The 13,555-nt window shown below is 41.4% G+C and overlaps 1 protein-coding gene across 2 annotated transcripts in view; it reads left to right on the forward strand.

Moving 5' to 3' along the window:
• The window catches only part of LOC149257302 (putative membrane protein At3g27390), a 271,304-nt gene that overhangs the window by 69,329 nt on the left and 188,420 nt on the right, over positions 1-13,555 (forward strand). For both annotated transcript variants that reach the window (XM_089413919.1, XM_089413922.1), the window contains exon 7: positions 11,367-11,655. In XM_089413919.1, the coding sequence (XP_089270045.1) occupies positions 11,367-11,655 (289 nt within the window). The remainder of the gene's footprint in view (positions 1-11,366; positions 11,656-13,555) is intronic.

The raw sequence follows: 13,555 nt of genomic DNA on the forward strand, positions 1-13,555 counted from the left end.
ACTCAAGAAATGCAGAGAGAAATGCTAAGCCTTTTTATTATACTGAGTAATGACAAGAGTACAGGAGGTGATTAGAAAGATAACACCTCGTCTTGCACAAGGCAAGCGAAGAATATACTCAGAATGGTAAGGAAATGGCCTCTCTCTGAACTGCGTCCAAGCTGCCAGAGAATTGCTGTGTTGTTGCTACTGCTGGAATCAAGTGAGGGTTTGGGGTTGTTCCCCTCCTCAGAAAATGCTGAAACTCTGGAATTAGCCTCTGCTCAGTAAACCCAGAAAAGCCCAGAAAGCTTTTCTAAAATAGATGACCCTCGAAAATCATCCCCTTGAGGATCTACGCTATTCCTCAAGGCTCTGCACTGCCATTGAATAGAACCCTCCAAAACTCTGCTCGAAACTCTGCCAAAATCCTCCAATATGCAAGGGTTGATCCCTTGCTCAATCTCCCAGCTCAAATCCTCCACATAAACCCAATCCGGAACTCCTATCAAAAGAGACTGCGTCCTCTCTCAAGGCTGCGCAGTCATCAAAATGCCCAGTCCCTTCTCAACTCCAAAGATCGATCCTCCTGCAAAAGATTGCTGAAAACTACCTTGCCCGAGCAGGCACTCGAAGTCCCCCGGGGCTAAGGGTGAGATCTCCGAACAGAGACACTCGATGCACTAAACAGTGCTACAGACAGGCTAAATGGCCAGCGTGCTCTAAGTCGAAGTGACTAGCTCAAATGCAACATGATCGAATGCCAAAATGAGGAGGCTCTTCTCTCCTTTATAGCATTGGCCTCTCTCAAATCCTAAGACCCACCTCCTCCAACGTAGCCTCTCTCTTGCCATGTGCTCCTCTCCACCTACGCAATCCCTCCAAGTGTCTACGTGGGCCCCCTTCTCTACGTGGTCCTTTGGCCCCCTTGGCTCCCCTTTTAAGTTACAACGTTATGCTACTAGGGAGTGACTTTTTTAATCAAGTGAGTTATGTCCCCCTTTCCTCACCTTTTTATTTATAAGTAACTATAGAAGGCAAAATTGAGCAAAATCGAATATTCCAATTAGCCATAGCTAATTAGGAATATTACAAGATCTTATGTGCTCCAACGTCTCCACCAAATTTCGTGGCTAGAGCACATCCGATGCTACCCCAAATCAACACTCCCTCTTAGCGAGGACTGTGCTTTAGCAATACTCCTCATTGAGTATTACTCTGATCATCTGACATCAGTACCTGTGCTGATGTTAGGCCTTCATGCCCAACATCCTCTGCACTGTTGCCTCCTGTACTATTGTGCATGGTTCTGCCACTGCCACTGCTGCATCTGTACGACAGCGCCATCTGCATCTGTGCTACTGCTGGTCTTTTCTCCGAGCACTGCATACGCACTGCACCTCCTCTCATCAAGCTGCATCGTGCTGCGCACTGTTGCACTGTAACTCAGTTACTGAGAAGTAAGTAACTGATCTCCCAACTAACCTCCCTGTTGGGCTAGAAACGCCCTCTAATACTGAAGCTACCTCTGCTGTTAACAAGTGCTCCCTCTCTCACCTCTGCGCTACTACATCAACTCCCTGAATCTCGCACCATTGCACACCTCTCTGTGCTTTCTTGCATTAGTGCAACACTCCTGTGCCTCTTGAACTGTTGCAGCCTGCTAGTTTTGTGTTGTCTCAGGACTCCTGCATTGTAGCTCTCTCTGCCGCTTCATCCGCATCCGTCTCTACCCACTCAGCCAGTCCTGCTACTTGTTAGGGCTCTCGTAGCAAGGTTTAATCCAAGAGGCTGGGTACCTCAAGGATCCTGCCCCTCATCGCATGTAGTCCTCTTGACTATAGCTCGATGTCTCCCCACTTCCACTCAAGTGGCGTGTATGCACTCATGGCATAGTCATCGTCTATCAAAACTTCCTTCTCTGCCCGTGTTGGCGTTGCCTTAGTCTCAGAAGACTCTCCCTTACTCTTCTTCCTTGGGCACTGGGTCGCATAATGACCCATCTCCCCACAGTGGAAGCACTTGATTTTGGAGAGATCTTTCTTCTTCCACTTCTCCTTCTTTCCCTCAGATGCTAGGGCCACATCCTCATCCTCCTGCTTGATCTTGATCCCTTTGCTGTTGCTACCTGTCTTCGATTGTCGTCTGATCTCTTCCTTGCGAAGAGCTGCCCACATCTCGTCCCAAGGTAGGAGAGTCCCACTGCCCAGGATACTCTGGACAAACACTTCCCAATCTTCTGAGACAGCGTTCAGGGCTGTCCTCACCATCAGCTCCTGATCTGGTGTCGCTCCTATAGCAGTCAATTGGTCTCGGATCTCATTCAGTCCTCTGAGGAAGGTGTCAATCGATTGACCCTTCTTCATCTGATACGACCTCATCTGGTTCTCGAGCAACATTCTTCTCCACGCAGAAGTATGCTGGTACAGGCTATGTCACATGGTTCGAGTTCGAATTCGAGTTCGACAATGATTAAGTTCGAATCGAATTCGAATTTTCCGATCAGGTTCGAATGAGGTTCGGCATTAGGTTCGACTATACATATTTTTCAATATATATATATGAAAAAAAATAGAAAATTCAAAACCGATCCATAAACACATGAATACAAATTCTTATTAGTAAACATACATGAATAATGTAATCATTCTAACATCTAGTTAAATGTAAACATACACAATAGTAGTTTGCAAAAAGAAATGACATAATTTTCAGTCTTCAAAATTTAAATGAATGTCAAATACTACTAATTTTTAAAAAAATCACATAATCAAAACATGATCAAAATTTAAACATACACATCATTGTAGGACATCTTCAAATTTCAAAATTTTAAATACCATCAAAGTCATCAACACATGCAATTCCATCATTTGGATCATCTAGTGAGTCATCATCAATGCTAATATAATAAGTAAGTCATAAAGACCATTGCCAAATAGTTATAATTCATAAAATGGGAAGAATGGGAAGAAAATGAAATAAACCTTACAATATGCCCTAAGCCATAAAATAAGGTCATAAAACACAGACAAAGTCCACATGAGGAATTTTAGCATGTCGAATTTCACATAGACAACCGACCAGTTCAAGGGAGAATTTCACTACACACCTCTTTCATACTCGCACTAGAGAACTCCTATTAAAAGACTATTTTTCTCTCTTTTAATGCGCACAATAAAAGTATATATTCAAATCTTTTATTTATTAAAAAGATTGTAATTGTACATACCAACTCCATATAAAGCATGAAAAAAATTATACATCTGTTATATCATATCAATATTCAAAAACTCTTATTAAAAATATAATTTTTCTCATTCTCTATATATAACAAAATCAGTCATCTCCTCTATAGTAAAATGATATAAAATAGATTAAACAAAAATCAACGTTTAATAATTTATATATTATCAGTAAAAAATTGTATTTGTAATACCGACTTATCTTATTCCTAATGATTTGTATTATATGCAACATTATTATGAAACAAAAAAAAACATGCATCCATCTTTCTCTAGGATCGGATGTTTCCATCTTATTTTTCCAAAATCCATGGACAATTAAAATAACCTATATTCAATTGAACCATAGAAAACTCAGTGATTTACATTATTAGTGCTTTCCATGATACGTTATGTCTTTTTCGTATAATTCCAGTACATATTAAAACGTCATGGAAAATGTCATCTACATTCTTGTCTTACCTTTAGCGACTCTTCAAACCGACATGGTGTACCACATTTCTCAAAATTTTCTGGAGGGTGAGCCGCATCACTATATTTCCAGATATTTTGGAAAGATGAATTGCGTAATTATATTTCTTGAATTTTCGGGAAGGCGAACTACATTACCTGCACTAAATTTACCAAATTTTCTTCTAAAACCGTCAAGAAAACCGCCGAAATTCAAAAAATTCGTTTAAGTTCGCGATTAGGTTCGATTAGGTTTGATTAGGTTCGTTGAGGTTTGATTAGGTTCGATGGAGTTCGATGAGGTTCGGGTTCGACTTGAGGTTCGACTTTCAGGTTCGCCGAACCTGAACGAACTTCAAATTTTTTTTACAGGTTCGCCAAATTTTGAACCTGAAGCTTCAGGTTCGCCGAACCCTGTGACATAGGGTACAGGTTCTTGAGAGCCTCCCACATCTCAGCTGTCGTTTCCTTCTGGGCTGTATGTGGTACCACATGATCCTTAACCCTGTCAAGGATAATGCACTTGGCCCTCGCCATCGCCTCTTCGTCCCTGTCATTTTCACTGGGGTCGACTGGGATAGCTATAACCTTCAAGGCGAAGTTCTTGACATGATTCTTGTCAAGCACTGATAAGATTCTGGCCTTCTAGACTGCAAAGTTCGATGCTCCGTCCAGTCCATCCTGGTCTCTTATCTCGTGTAGTGCCATGATGCTCCTCTACTTCCCTCCTGGAAGTTCTTTGTTCGACTCCTCTAAGTCTGTACTTCCCGTCTGGAAGTTCTCTTCTGGACTCCCTCTGACTCCTGATTTCCCTCCTGGAAATCCTTCTGCCACTTATTGAGATGCCCCCTACTCTGATCGTCTTGTGCAATTGCACTGCTGATCCAGGTTCCTTGGCTAGAAACCCTTGGTAACAACTCCTCTGCCCTGCTCTGTCAGGTACTGTTCTGACTCAGTACCTCACCATCTCCACTTTGCAATATTTCTGCAGCTTTCTAGACTCCAACAACTGCCTCTCTGTGAACTGCGTCAGCCCCTCTCTGCCTCATGCTGGCTCTGCGTCAGCCCTCTAGCCCTCTGCGTTAGCAACGCTGGCCTCTTTGAGGCTCTACGCAGCTCCCGAATTCTTCTGCGTGGCTCTGGCTGGCTCCGCGTTACACTTCTTAGCTTCTGCGCTGCTAGAAACAGCTTATGTTACCTTGGGACAACTGTTTTCTGCTGCTATTGCTCCGCTCAGCTGATATCTTTTAGACCTCCCGTGATCTACAATCACCCTCTGATACCATGTTGAAGTTTCTAAGTTTACTTAGTTTACAAACCCTTCATGCACTTTTTCTAATTTATTCCTACCTACTTGTTATTTTTCTTTAACAAGTTATTTACAAAGTAAATATTGAAAATAAACACCAGTGCATGCCCAACATATTATAGGTCAGAAACTAAAAGAAACAAGAACAAACACACCACATGACACCATTATTTTTGGACCAATGTCCCCGGAAAAACCCAATGCGGGAAAACTGGTGCAGCTATCTGAGGGTTTTATTATTAAGAAATATTAGAGTACAATCTGGGTGCTGAAACTGGCCTACCCAACAGAGAATTTCCTTAGCAACTATACCTCACAGTTTGAGAGAAATCTCCTGGTTGAAACCCCGGAAAATCCTTCCGGTAGTTTCTCACAAAACTGCTTTGCAACCCCAGCGTCTGCCCAAACTAGACTGCGTCAGCCTCTCCTAGCCTAGCGCTGGCCCTACGTCAGCCCCAGGAGGCCCTAGGTCGGCTACGCTGGCCCCTTTGGTGCTCTGCGCAACACTTGGCTGCCTCTGCGTGGCCCTGCGTGAGCCCTTGCTGGCTCTGCGTCACTCTCTTTGGCTGTTGCACTGCTCTCCCAGTACAATCTTTGCCTTCTCTATTTCTCTGTACTCAATGCCCCTCAGCTGCTCTCCCGATCACTGATCCTATCTCTCTTATCAAACCCCTCTCTAGAGAATAGAATGACTGATCACTCTAGTGTATTCTCCAAGTGACCCTCAAACCTCTTCTTAAACTTTTCTTGTTGACATCTCAACGACCGAGATTAAGTCCCTAATCAACAGCTACGATTAGATTTGGCTTGATCCATGTCTTTTGGACCACTCTAACACAGATTCATATTAATACACATTAATATTTTATTTTCCCTAAATTTAGACTTAGGAACTCCATTAAAAATATTAATTATTTTAATATCTCCTGATCTGTTTAGAATCTGCCCAAACCCTTTTTGGGTATTGGAGATCTCATGTGCCCCAACCTCTCCACCAAATTTCGTGGCTAGAGCACATCCGATGCTACCCCAAATCAACAGTCTTGACATCAATTTGGTGAATCTCCCATCCCATCTGTGCTGCAAGGGATATAATGGATCTGATAGAGGTATACCGAGCTATTGGGGCAAATGACTTTTCATAGTCTATTTCTTCCTTTTGAGCATACCCTTTGGCGACGAACTTAGCCTTATACTTGTCTACGCTGCTATCTGTAGCATACTTGATCTTGTAGATCCATGTCGAACCCACAACTGATTTGTTCTTTGGTCTTGGTACAATTTCCCAGACATCATTTGTCATTATGGAACTATACTCTTCTACCATGGCATCCACCCACACCTAGTGTTGTACAACTTCATGAAAACTAGAGGGTTCTTCGATCTGAGATACCAATGCTTGGTACCTGTCAGGTTGTCTACGATGCCCTTTCTCGGCTCTCGGAGCTCCAACAAATTCCTCTACATCCCTCAGAGTCTGTCGTACCTCTCGGCTAGTCCTTCCACCGGTGGTGGGAAGTTCCATCTGTTCTTCTTCCTGTTGTTGTACCTGTTGTGACACTCTTGGCTCCTCTTCTCTTGAGGAGATGCTAGTACTGGTTACAGTGTTCGAACCAGATACCAATCTTCCAGCTAGATCTGCTCCCTGTTGCTGGACCAGAGGAATATCTTCAACTTGTTCTTCAAAAGGCATCTCTCGATATTTCCTGAAAGCTCTATCTTCCTTGAACTTTACATCCTGCCTTAGTACAATCTTCCTACTACTTGGAATGTAGATTCAGTATGCCTTTTAAGTCTCATTGTAACCCACGATATATCCAACTTCAACAGTCTTCTCTAACTTGCTCCGCTTCTCATCTGGAATACGACAATAAGCCACACTTCCAAATATCTTGAGGTGACTCACTTTTGGCTTCTTTTTCATGAAAACACCCTCCGACGTCTTCTTTCCTAAAGCCTTGTAAGGGGTCTTGTTCTGAATGTATACATCTGTGCTACATGCTTCTTCCCATAAAAACTTGGCTAGACTCTGATCATATAACATCGCCTTTGCTGCTCCAACAATAGTTCTGTTCTTCCTTTTTGCGACTCCATTTTGTTATGGATTATAAGGTGTTGTCCATTCTATTTTGATCCCTTCTCTTGCGCAAAAAATTGTGAAGTTTTTATCTATGTATTCTCCACCTTTATCTGAGCACAATATTTTGATCTTCCTTCTTGTCAAGTTTTCCACTAGAGCCTTAAACTCCTTTAACTGATCAAAGACCTAATCCTTGGGTTTTAAGAAATAAATCCAAGTTTTCCTGAAATGGTCATCTATGAAGGTGACAAAATACTCAACACCACTGATGATCTCGTACACATTGAACTGCAGATGTCTGAGTGTATTAAGTCCAATACACTCTGAGCTCTATTATTGCTTCTGGAATAAGCCTCTTTAGCGTACTTGCCTGGTACGTAGCCTCTGCATGTATCATCATGCTTGGTAGTAAGCACTGGAACCCTCGTAACAGTTTCCTTGAGAATCGTTAACATCCCATGATGTAAGTGTCCCATCCTTCTATGCCACAGTTCATTCAAGTCTTTCTCTGCACTGACATTATTGCTTATCAGCGCCGTAGGAGACTCGGACTATAGCATATATAACCTGTTGCTTCGAGTTCCAATCTGGGCCCTTTTTTTCCACTTAGGATGCTTGACATATACTCTGTTATTGATGAAGTATACATCATATCCTTTATCTTGTAATTGAGACACTGAAATCAAATTCATTCACATACCTGGCACATGCAGTACATTAGTGGCCCGAAGACTATCTCGTGCTACTGTCTAGAATGTTATGGTTTCCTTTCCTACTAGGGTGCATTTCATCCTGTTACCCATTTTGATTTGGAAGATCATATGTTCCTCCTGATAGCTCGAGAAATATTCTCATTCTCTAGTCATATGAGCTGAAGCTCCGCTATCAATGTACCAATCCTCGGCTGATGCAGAACTTGATAAGCAAGCAAATTCCTCTTCCAGCTTGGAAGCTAATTCGAAAATATTATGATCCCTACTGTTCTCCATGCTATTTTTCTCTGCTGGTAATTTCTGCAAGGGACTGCGTGAATCTTTTGGAGATCAATTTGCTGCCAATGTGGCACCACCAACCTATATTGCATAAATTACTGCCATTTTGCCTGATCTTCGCTCTAATACCATGTGAAAAAATTATGCTGCAGTGATTGATTTATTTCTCCTACTTATTTACAATAATAAGTTATTTACCAATGCTTCAGTAAATATCAAAATAAATTCAGCTGCAGACTTCACAAATTATGAACTGAGAAAAGCAAGAGAAACACTAGCACATGAACAATCACATTGACACATTTGTTTTTGGACAATAGTCCCCGGAAAAACCCAATGCGGGAAAACTAGTGCAGCAGATATGAGGGTTTCTATTATTGGCAGTAAATTTTTGAATACAATCTGGATGCCCCAAAGAAATGGCAATCCACTCAGAGAAGATAACTGATAGAAAAATAGTGAGAATTTTATCACATTGAATCTGGAGATTTTTCACTGGCCCCAGGGCCTAGATGACCCACAACGCAGTCTCTGCGTGAGCCTACACAGTCATTGCATGGCTTTTGCATGGAGACTCCCTCTAACTACGTCACCCTTGCTGTTGCTGCGTTTGTTGCTGAGAAATCGAGATTTCATCTGTCAATCACCCATAGTGATTCCTGACACTGATCTTTGCTATCCCCCACCAGTGTGTTGGAATTTTTAAGTCTAACTGTTAGAAATTCTTCCTGTACTATCTGATTTATTTCTTCCTACTTGTTCAGTTACTTAACAAGTTATTTATCATGTAAATACTGAAAATAAATACAAGTACAGTATCAACACATATGATCATCAACTGAAAGAAACAAGCACACAAGTGACACCGTTATTTTTGGACTAATGTCCCCAGCAAAACCCAATGTGGGAAAACCAGTGCAGCTATTCAGAGGGTTTTATTATTAAGCAGTTTCAGAATACAACCTAGGTGCCAGAAATGGCTCACCCAACAGAGAATGCCCTTGGCAGTAGTACCTCTCAGTTGGAGACAGATATTTCGGCTAAATCACCGGATGAACGATTCCACAACAACAATGCAGCTTCTGCTACTTTGCATCACCCTGATAGGGACTGCATCACCCTATCCAGCTCTCCAGCTCCCAGTCTATCACTCGAAATTCTCCAGCGCTGCCTCTAGGCCCTGCGTCAGCTCTTCTAGCCTCTGTGTCAGCTTTCGGAGCCTCTGCGCCAACCCCTAGACCCTCCGCGTCTCACACAGACCTCTCTGGCTCTGCGCAGCTCCTGGCTGCCTCTGCGTAGCCTCCAACTGCCTTTGCGTCAACCTTACTGGGCTCTGCACTGCCTCTCTGGTGCCATCTCTTCCTCTCTGCTATGTGTTCACTGCCCCTCAGCTGCAATTCAGATCACTCACTCGATTTCCTCAGCAAACCCTGCCCCAGAAAATTGATTTCTTGATCTCTCTTGGTGTGTTCTCCAACTGGCCCTTAAGCCTCCTCTTATACTTTTCTTGTTGGTCTATCAATGGCCGAGATTAAATCTCTAATCAACGACTAAGATTAGATTTGGCTTGATCCATGACTTTTGGAACCTTCTAACCCAATTTTATATTAATACCCATTAATATTGTATTTTTCCTAAGTTTAAACTTAGGAACTCCATTAAAAATATTAATTATTTTAATATTTCCCAAACCGGTTAGAATCTGCCCAAACCATTTCTAAGTCTTGGAGATCTTATGTGCTTTAGCCTCTCCACCAATTTTCATGGCTAGAGCACATCCAATGCTAACCCAAATTAACATTATGCGTTAACCTCCTCCAGTTGTTGTGTTGTCCCTCCTTGTCACTGCGCTACCTCTCTGATCCTTCAATATCTTCTCTGAAGTATATTCACTGGAATTGGAAATCATTTCCTTCCAGTACTGCCTCTGATCCTCACTACTTGATCACTTGTTCGAATTCCTTAGCCAACCCTGCCCTAGGAATATCACACTGACTGATCAACCCTTTGTGTGTTTTCAAATGAACCCGAAGCCTCCTTCTTATACTTTTTTCCTTGAGACTTCAACGGCCGAGATTAAGTCTCTAATCAACAGCTAAGATTAAAACTTGACTTGATCTGTCTTCTAGAACATTCTCACCCATATTTTGATTAATACTCATTAATATTTTAATTTTCCTAAGTTTAGACTTAGGAACCCCATTAAAAATATTAATTATTTTAATAAAATACAATCTGGGTAGAATTTCATCAAACAGTTTCAGGGTTCTTTAGAACCATGTGCATTAGCCTCTCCACCAATTTTCATGGCTAGAGCACATCCGATGTTACCAGAAACTAACATACCCCGCATAGCCTGCTGTTGGGCGACAGCTAGAACGGAGTGGGCAAGGATTAGAGTGATAGCCTTGTCGCGATGCCTATACAATTCGGGCGACAACAGGTCCCATTTCCCGGTGTCATGTGAGACCGTCACTATATAGATAATTTGTGTCCTAACCTTTCTAGCTATTGTTTTACCAGATGGGGCCTAATGAGATGAAAATCAAATTCTCTAGCTTCTTTGTTGATCATGTTTTGATACTAAAGGAGCCAACCTAAATACTTAATAGTGGGTTTTTCAATACATATTTCTTCGGATAATCTTCCAGATGGGTACCTTGATTTATTTAAGGTATAACAGTCATTAATATGCATTGCAAAAGAAGCTTGGCAATCTTGCATCTCCATTCTTATTTCATATCAGCATTTCATTTGATTAGCAATCACTTCAATGTGGTTTGTGACCTGAAAACATTTGAAGTTTGCATGCATTATAGGATTGCTTGCACTACATAATTTTGGCAGTTGTTTTTCTGTTTTATGGTTTTGGTAGGTTGTACGATTGTGCAATGAATTTTTATTTCATTTTACCTTTTAGCAGTTAATGAATGGTACACATCAATTTGCTTTCTTGAACTTATCTAGTTGTTGTTATGAAATAGGTTATTGTACTCTTATTAGTAGCTAGTGTAGTTCCAAGTCAACGAAACAATGATCAAAATACTGTCCACATAGTCTTCATATCTATTACTGTATTTTGTTGCTTCAAGGTTGTCACATATATCGGGGTTTATGTAGTTGTATGGTTTTCGAATGCATTTTTCTTTCATTTTCACCTTTTAACATTTAATGAATAGTGCATATCAATTTGCTTTATTGAACTTATATTGTTATAAATAGGTGCTTGTACCCCTATTAGTAGCTACTGTGTAGTTCAAATTTCTAACCACGTAGTCCTCATATATATTGCTGTTTTTTGTTGCTTCAAGGTTGTCATGGATACCAGGGTGTATATTGGTGGGGCTACTTGGCATCATAGTGGATGTCCCCATTATTACAATACTAGCTTTTTGCAAAGCTCCCTTCATGCTTTTTAAAGGATGGCAACGTTTATTAGAAGATCTTATAGGAAGGGCAGGACCTTTCCTGGAGATTCCTTGTGTTCCATTTGCTGGTCTTTGTATACTACTTTGGCCATTGGTGGTAACTTGTGCTTTACTAAGTGCAATTCTGTCAAGTTTTTTCCTTGGCATTTATGGGGCTGCTGTTGTCTATCAGGTATGTCCCAACTCTCTATTTTGAAGTGACTGTCTCTAGAAATACCTTGGTTTAGATTCCTGAAGAAGTCTCCTTTCCTTTTCTTTTCTGATACTCGCTTATAGTCTACATTTACATTTTAAAGAGCATGTAGGGACCTATAAATTGAGATAAATATGTCCAAGTAAATCCCTTTGGTAAAACTTCAACTTCGTTTAACACAATCTATTAGTAAACATGGATAAAATGGGACTCATGATCATCCAATTAAAATGCTCAAAATACTAAGACGTCTCATTTTGAGTAAGCTTAGGAAAGAAGTCCAAATGTTCAAATGTCTTTGAATAATTCTTGTACCAATTTGAAACTGGAAGCAGTCATAGAAAATCATACTAGATGAGGATGAAAAGCACATATTCAGATAGAAATATATAGAGGCCTAGAGTTTTGGGTATTTTGCAAAGAACTTACAGAACTTTTGGTTATACTATTTTTCCTACAAGCCTGATAATTGTAGGGAGGTGAAGTATCAAAGAAATCTGGTTTAAAATTGAAATAATCAAGTAATACTAATACTAAACACAATGGATGTTAAAGGTCTGTGTTGCAGGAAACACCTGACCTTCTGAGTTGTGAATCTATATGCAGTCCATTAACAGGGTGCACTGCTCTTTCCATTTTGTTGACAGGTTGTAGGTATCTGGCAGTCCAAAAGAGCTTGAGAGAGAATTATGTGAATAGAACCATGATGTACATTGAGTGCAATATTCCAAATTGAAATTTACAGCTAATAATAGACACATGAACTAGGCTATAGCAAATAAAGTCACAAATATGCATGCACCATCAAACACCAAGAAACTGGGCAAATAAGCTGAGCCATTTTATTAAATTATGAACTGCAAGGAGTACATATAGCAAGGAACAAGTACATTTGGGCTTGCATAAGCAAGTTGGAGCAAATCCAGGTGGAAGAGATGACCCCAAGAGCTAGGAAACTAAGGCCCAATATTCTTCTGCGCAGACCTAGAAATTGGCAATTGTTGTTGCACTGGAAATGCTGAGAATGACACTTTGTGGTGTCCAAAACCCCCTGGAAATGCAGCTGTAGCTTCTCCCAAAAACACTCAACCAAACCCAGAAAGGAATCTGCCCCAAACCAACCACCCAGAAAACTCACAAAATGGTGCAAATTACCAACCACTGCTAGTTGGAAAGAGACATTTGTTTGAGCCCTCTAGAGTGCTCAGAAAATTCTACCAAATCAATCTTGGGCTCTCCACCACAAACCTAGAAAAACCTAGAAATGGTTTGGTCTAATTCCGATGCTCCAAAATCACTTCCAAATTCTATGGACTCCCTCCACTGCCAGAAAATACGACCTGCCAGAAATTTTGCCTCTGCAACCCCTACAAAGGCTGAGAAATGTCCCCTGACCAACCTTCTTGCACACCCAACTCACTTCAGCCCAATATCCTTCAGCTGAGTCTTCCCCACAAATGTCTCCACCAAGAACTGCGCAGCACAGGATAGTTTATTGTGCAGGCCTTTGCAAAGGAATTTCGACCTGGGCAAGTCCACTCTCCAAGCCTACAAAATTCATCGGAAGTCCACTACAAAGGGGCCAAGGAATGGACCAACAAATGCTCAGTGCTCTCACAACCGGAATGCTCTCCCACAAGACTGCGTGGCTCTCTTTCCCATGTCTAGTCTTAAGCAAGGCAGCTCGTACCTCTTGGAACTGCTCCCCCTAGCCTTCACGAAAATTATGGCAATGCCTTCCTAGGGTGGCACTCGAGGTCCACAGAAGAAAAGGGTGAGATTTCCCCTCAAAAATCTTTGGTGCTGAACAACACCTTGTGACCCAGCTAAGCAACTTGAGTAACAATAGTGTAAGTGTCAAATTTGCAAAAGGTACTAA

The sequence above is a fragment of the Pinus tabuliformis genome, chromosome 6 (assembly GCF_031772625.1).
Source record: "Pinus tabuliformis cultivar Carrire ecotype Pingquan chromosome 6, CPIR1, whole genome shotgun sequence".
In the NCBI taxonomy this organism is placed as follows: domain Eukaryota; kingdom Viridiplantae; phylum Streptophyta; class Pinopsida; order Pinales; family Pinaceae; genus Pinus; species Pinus tabuliformis.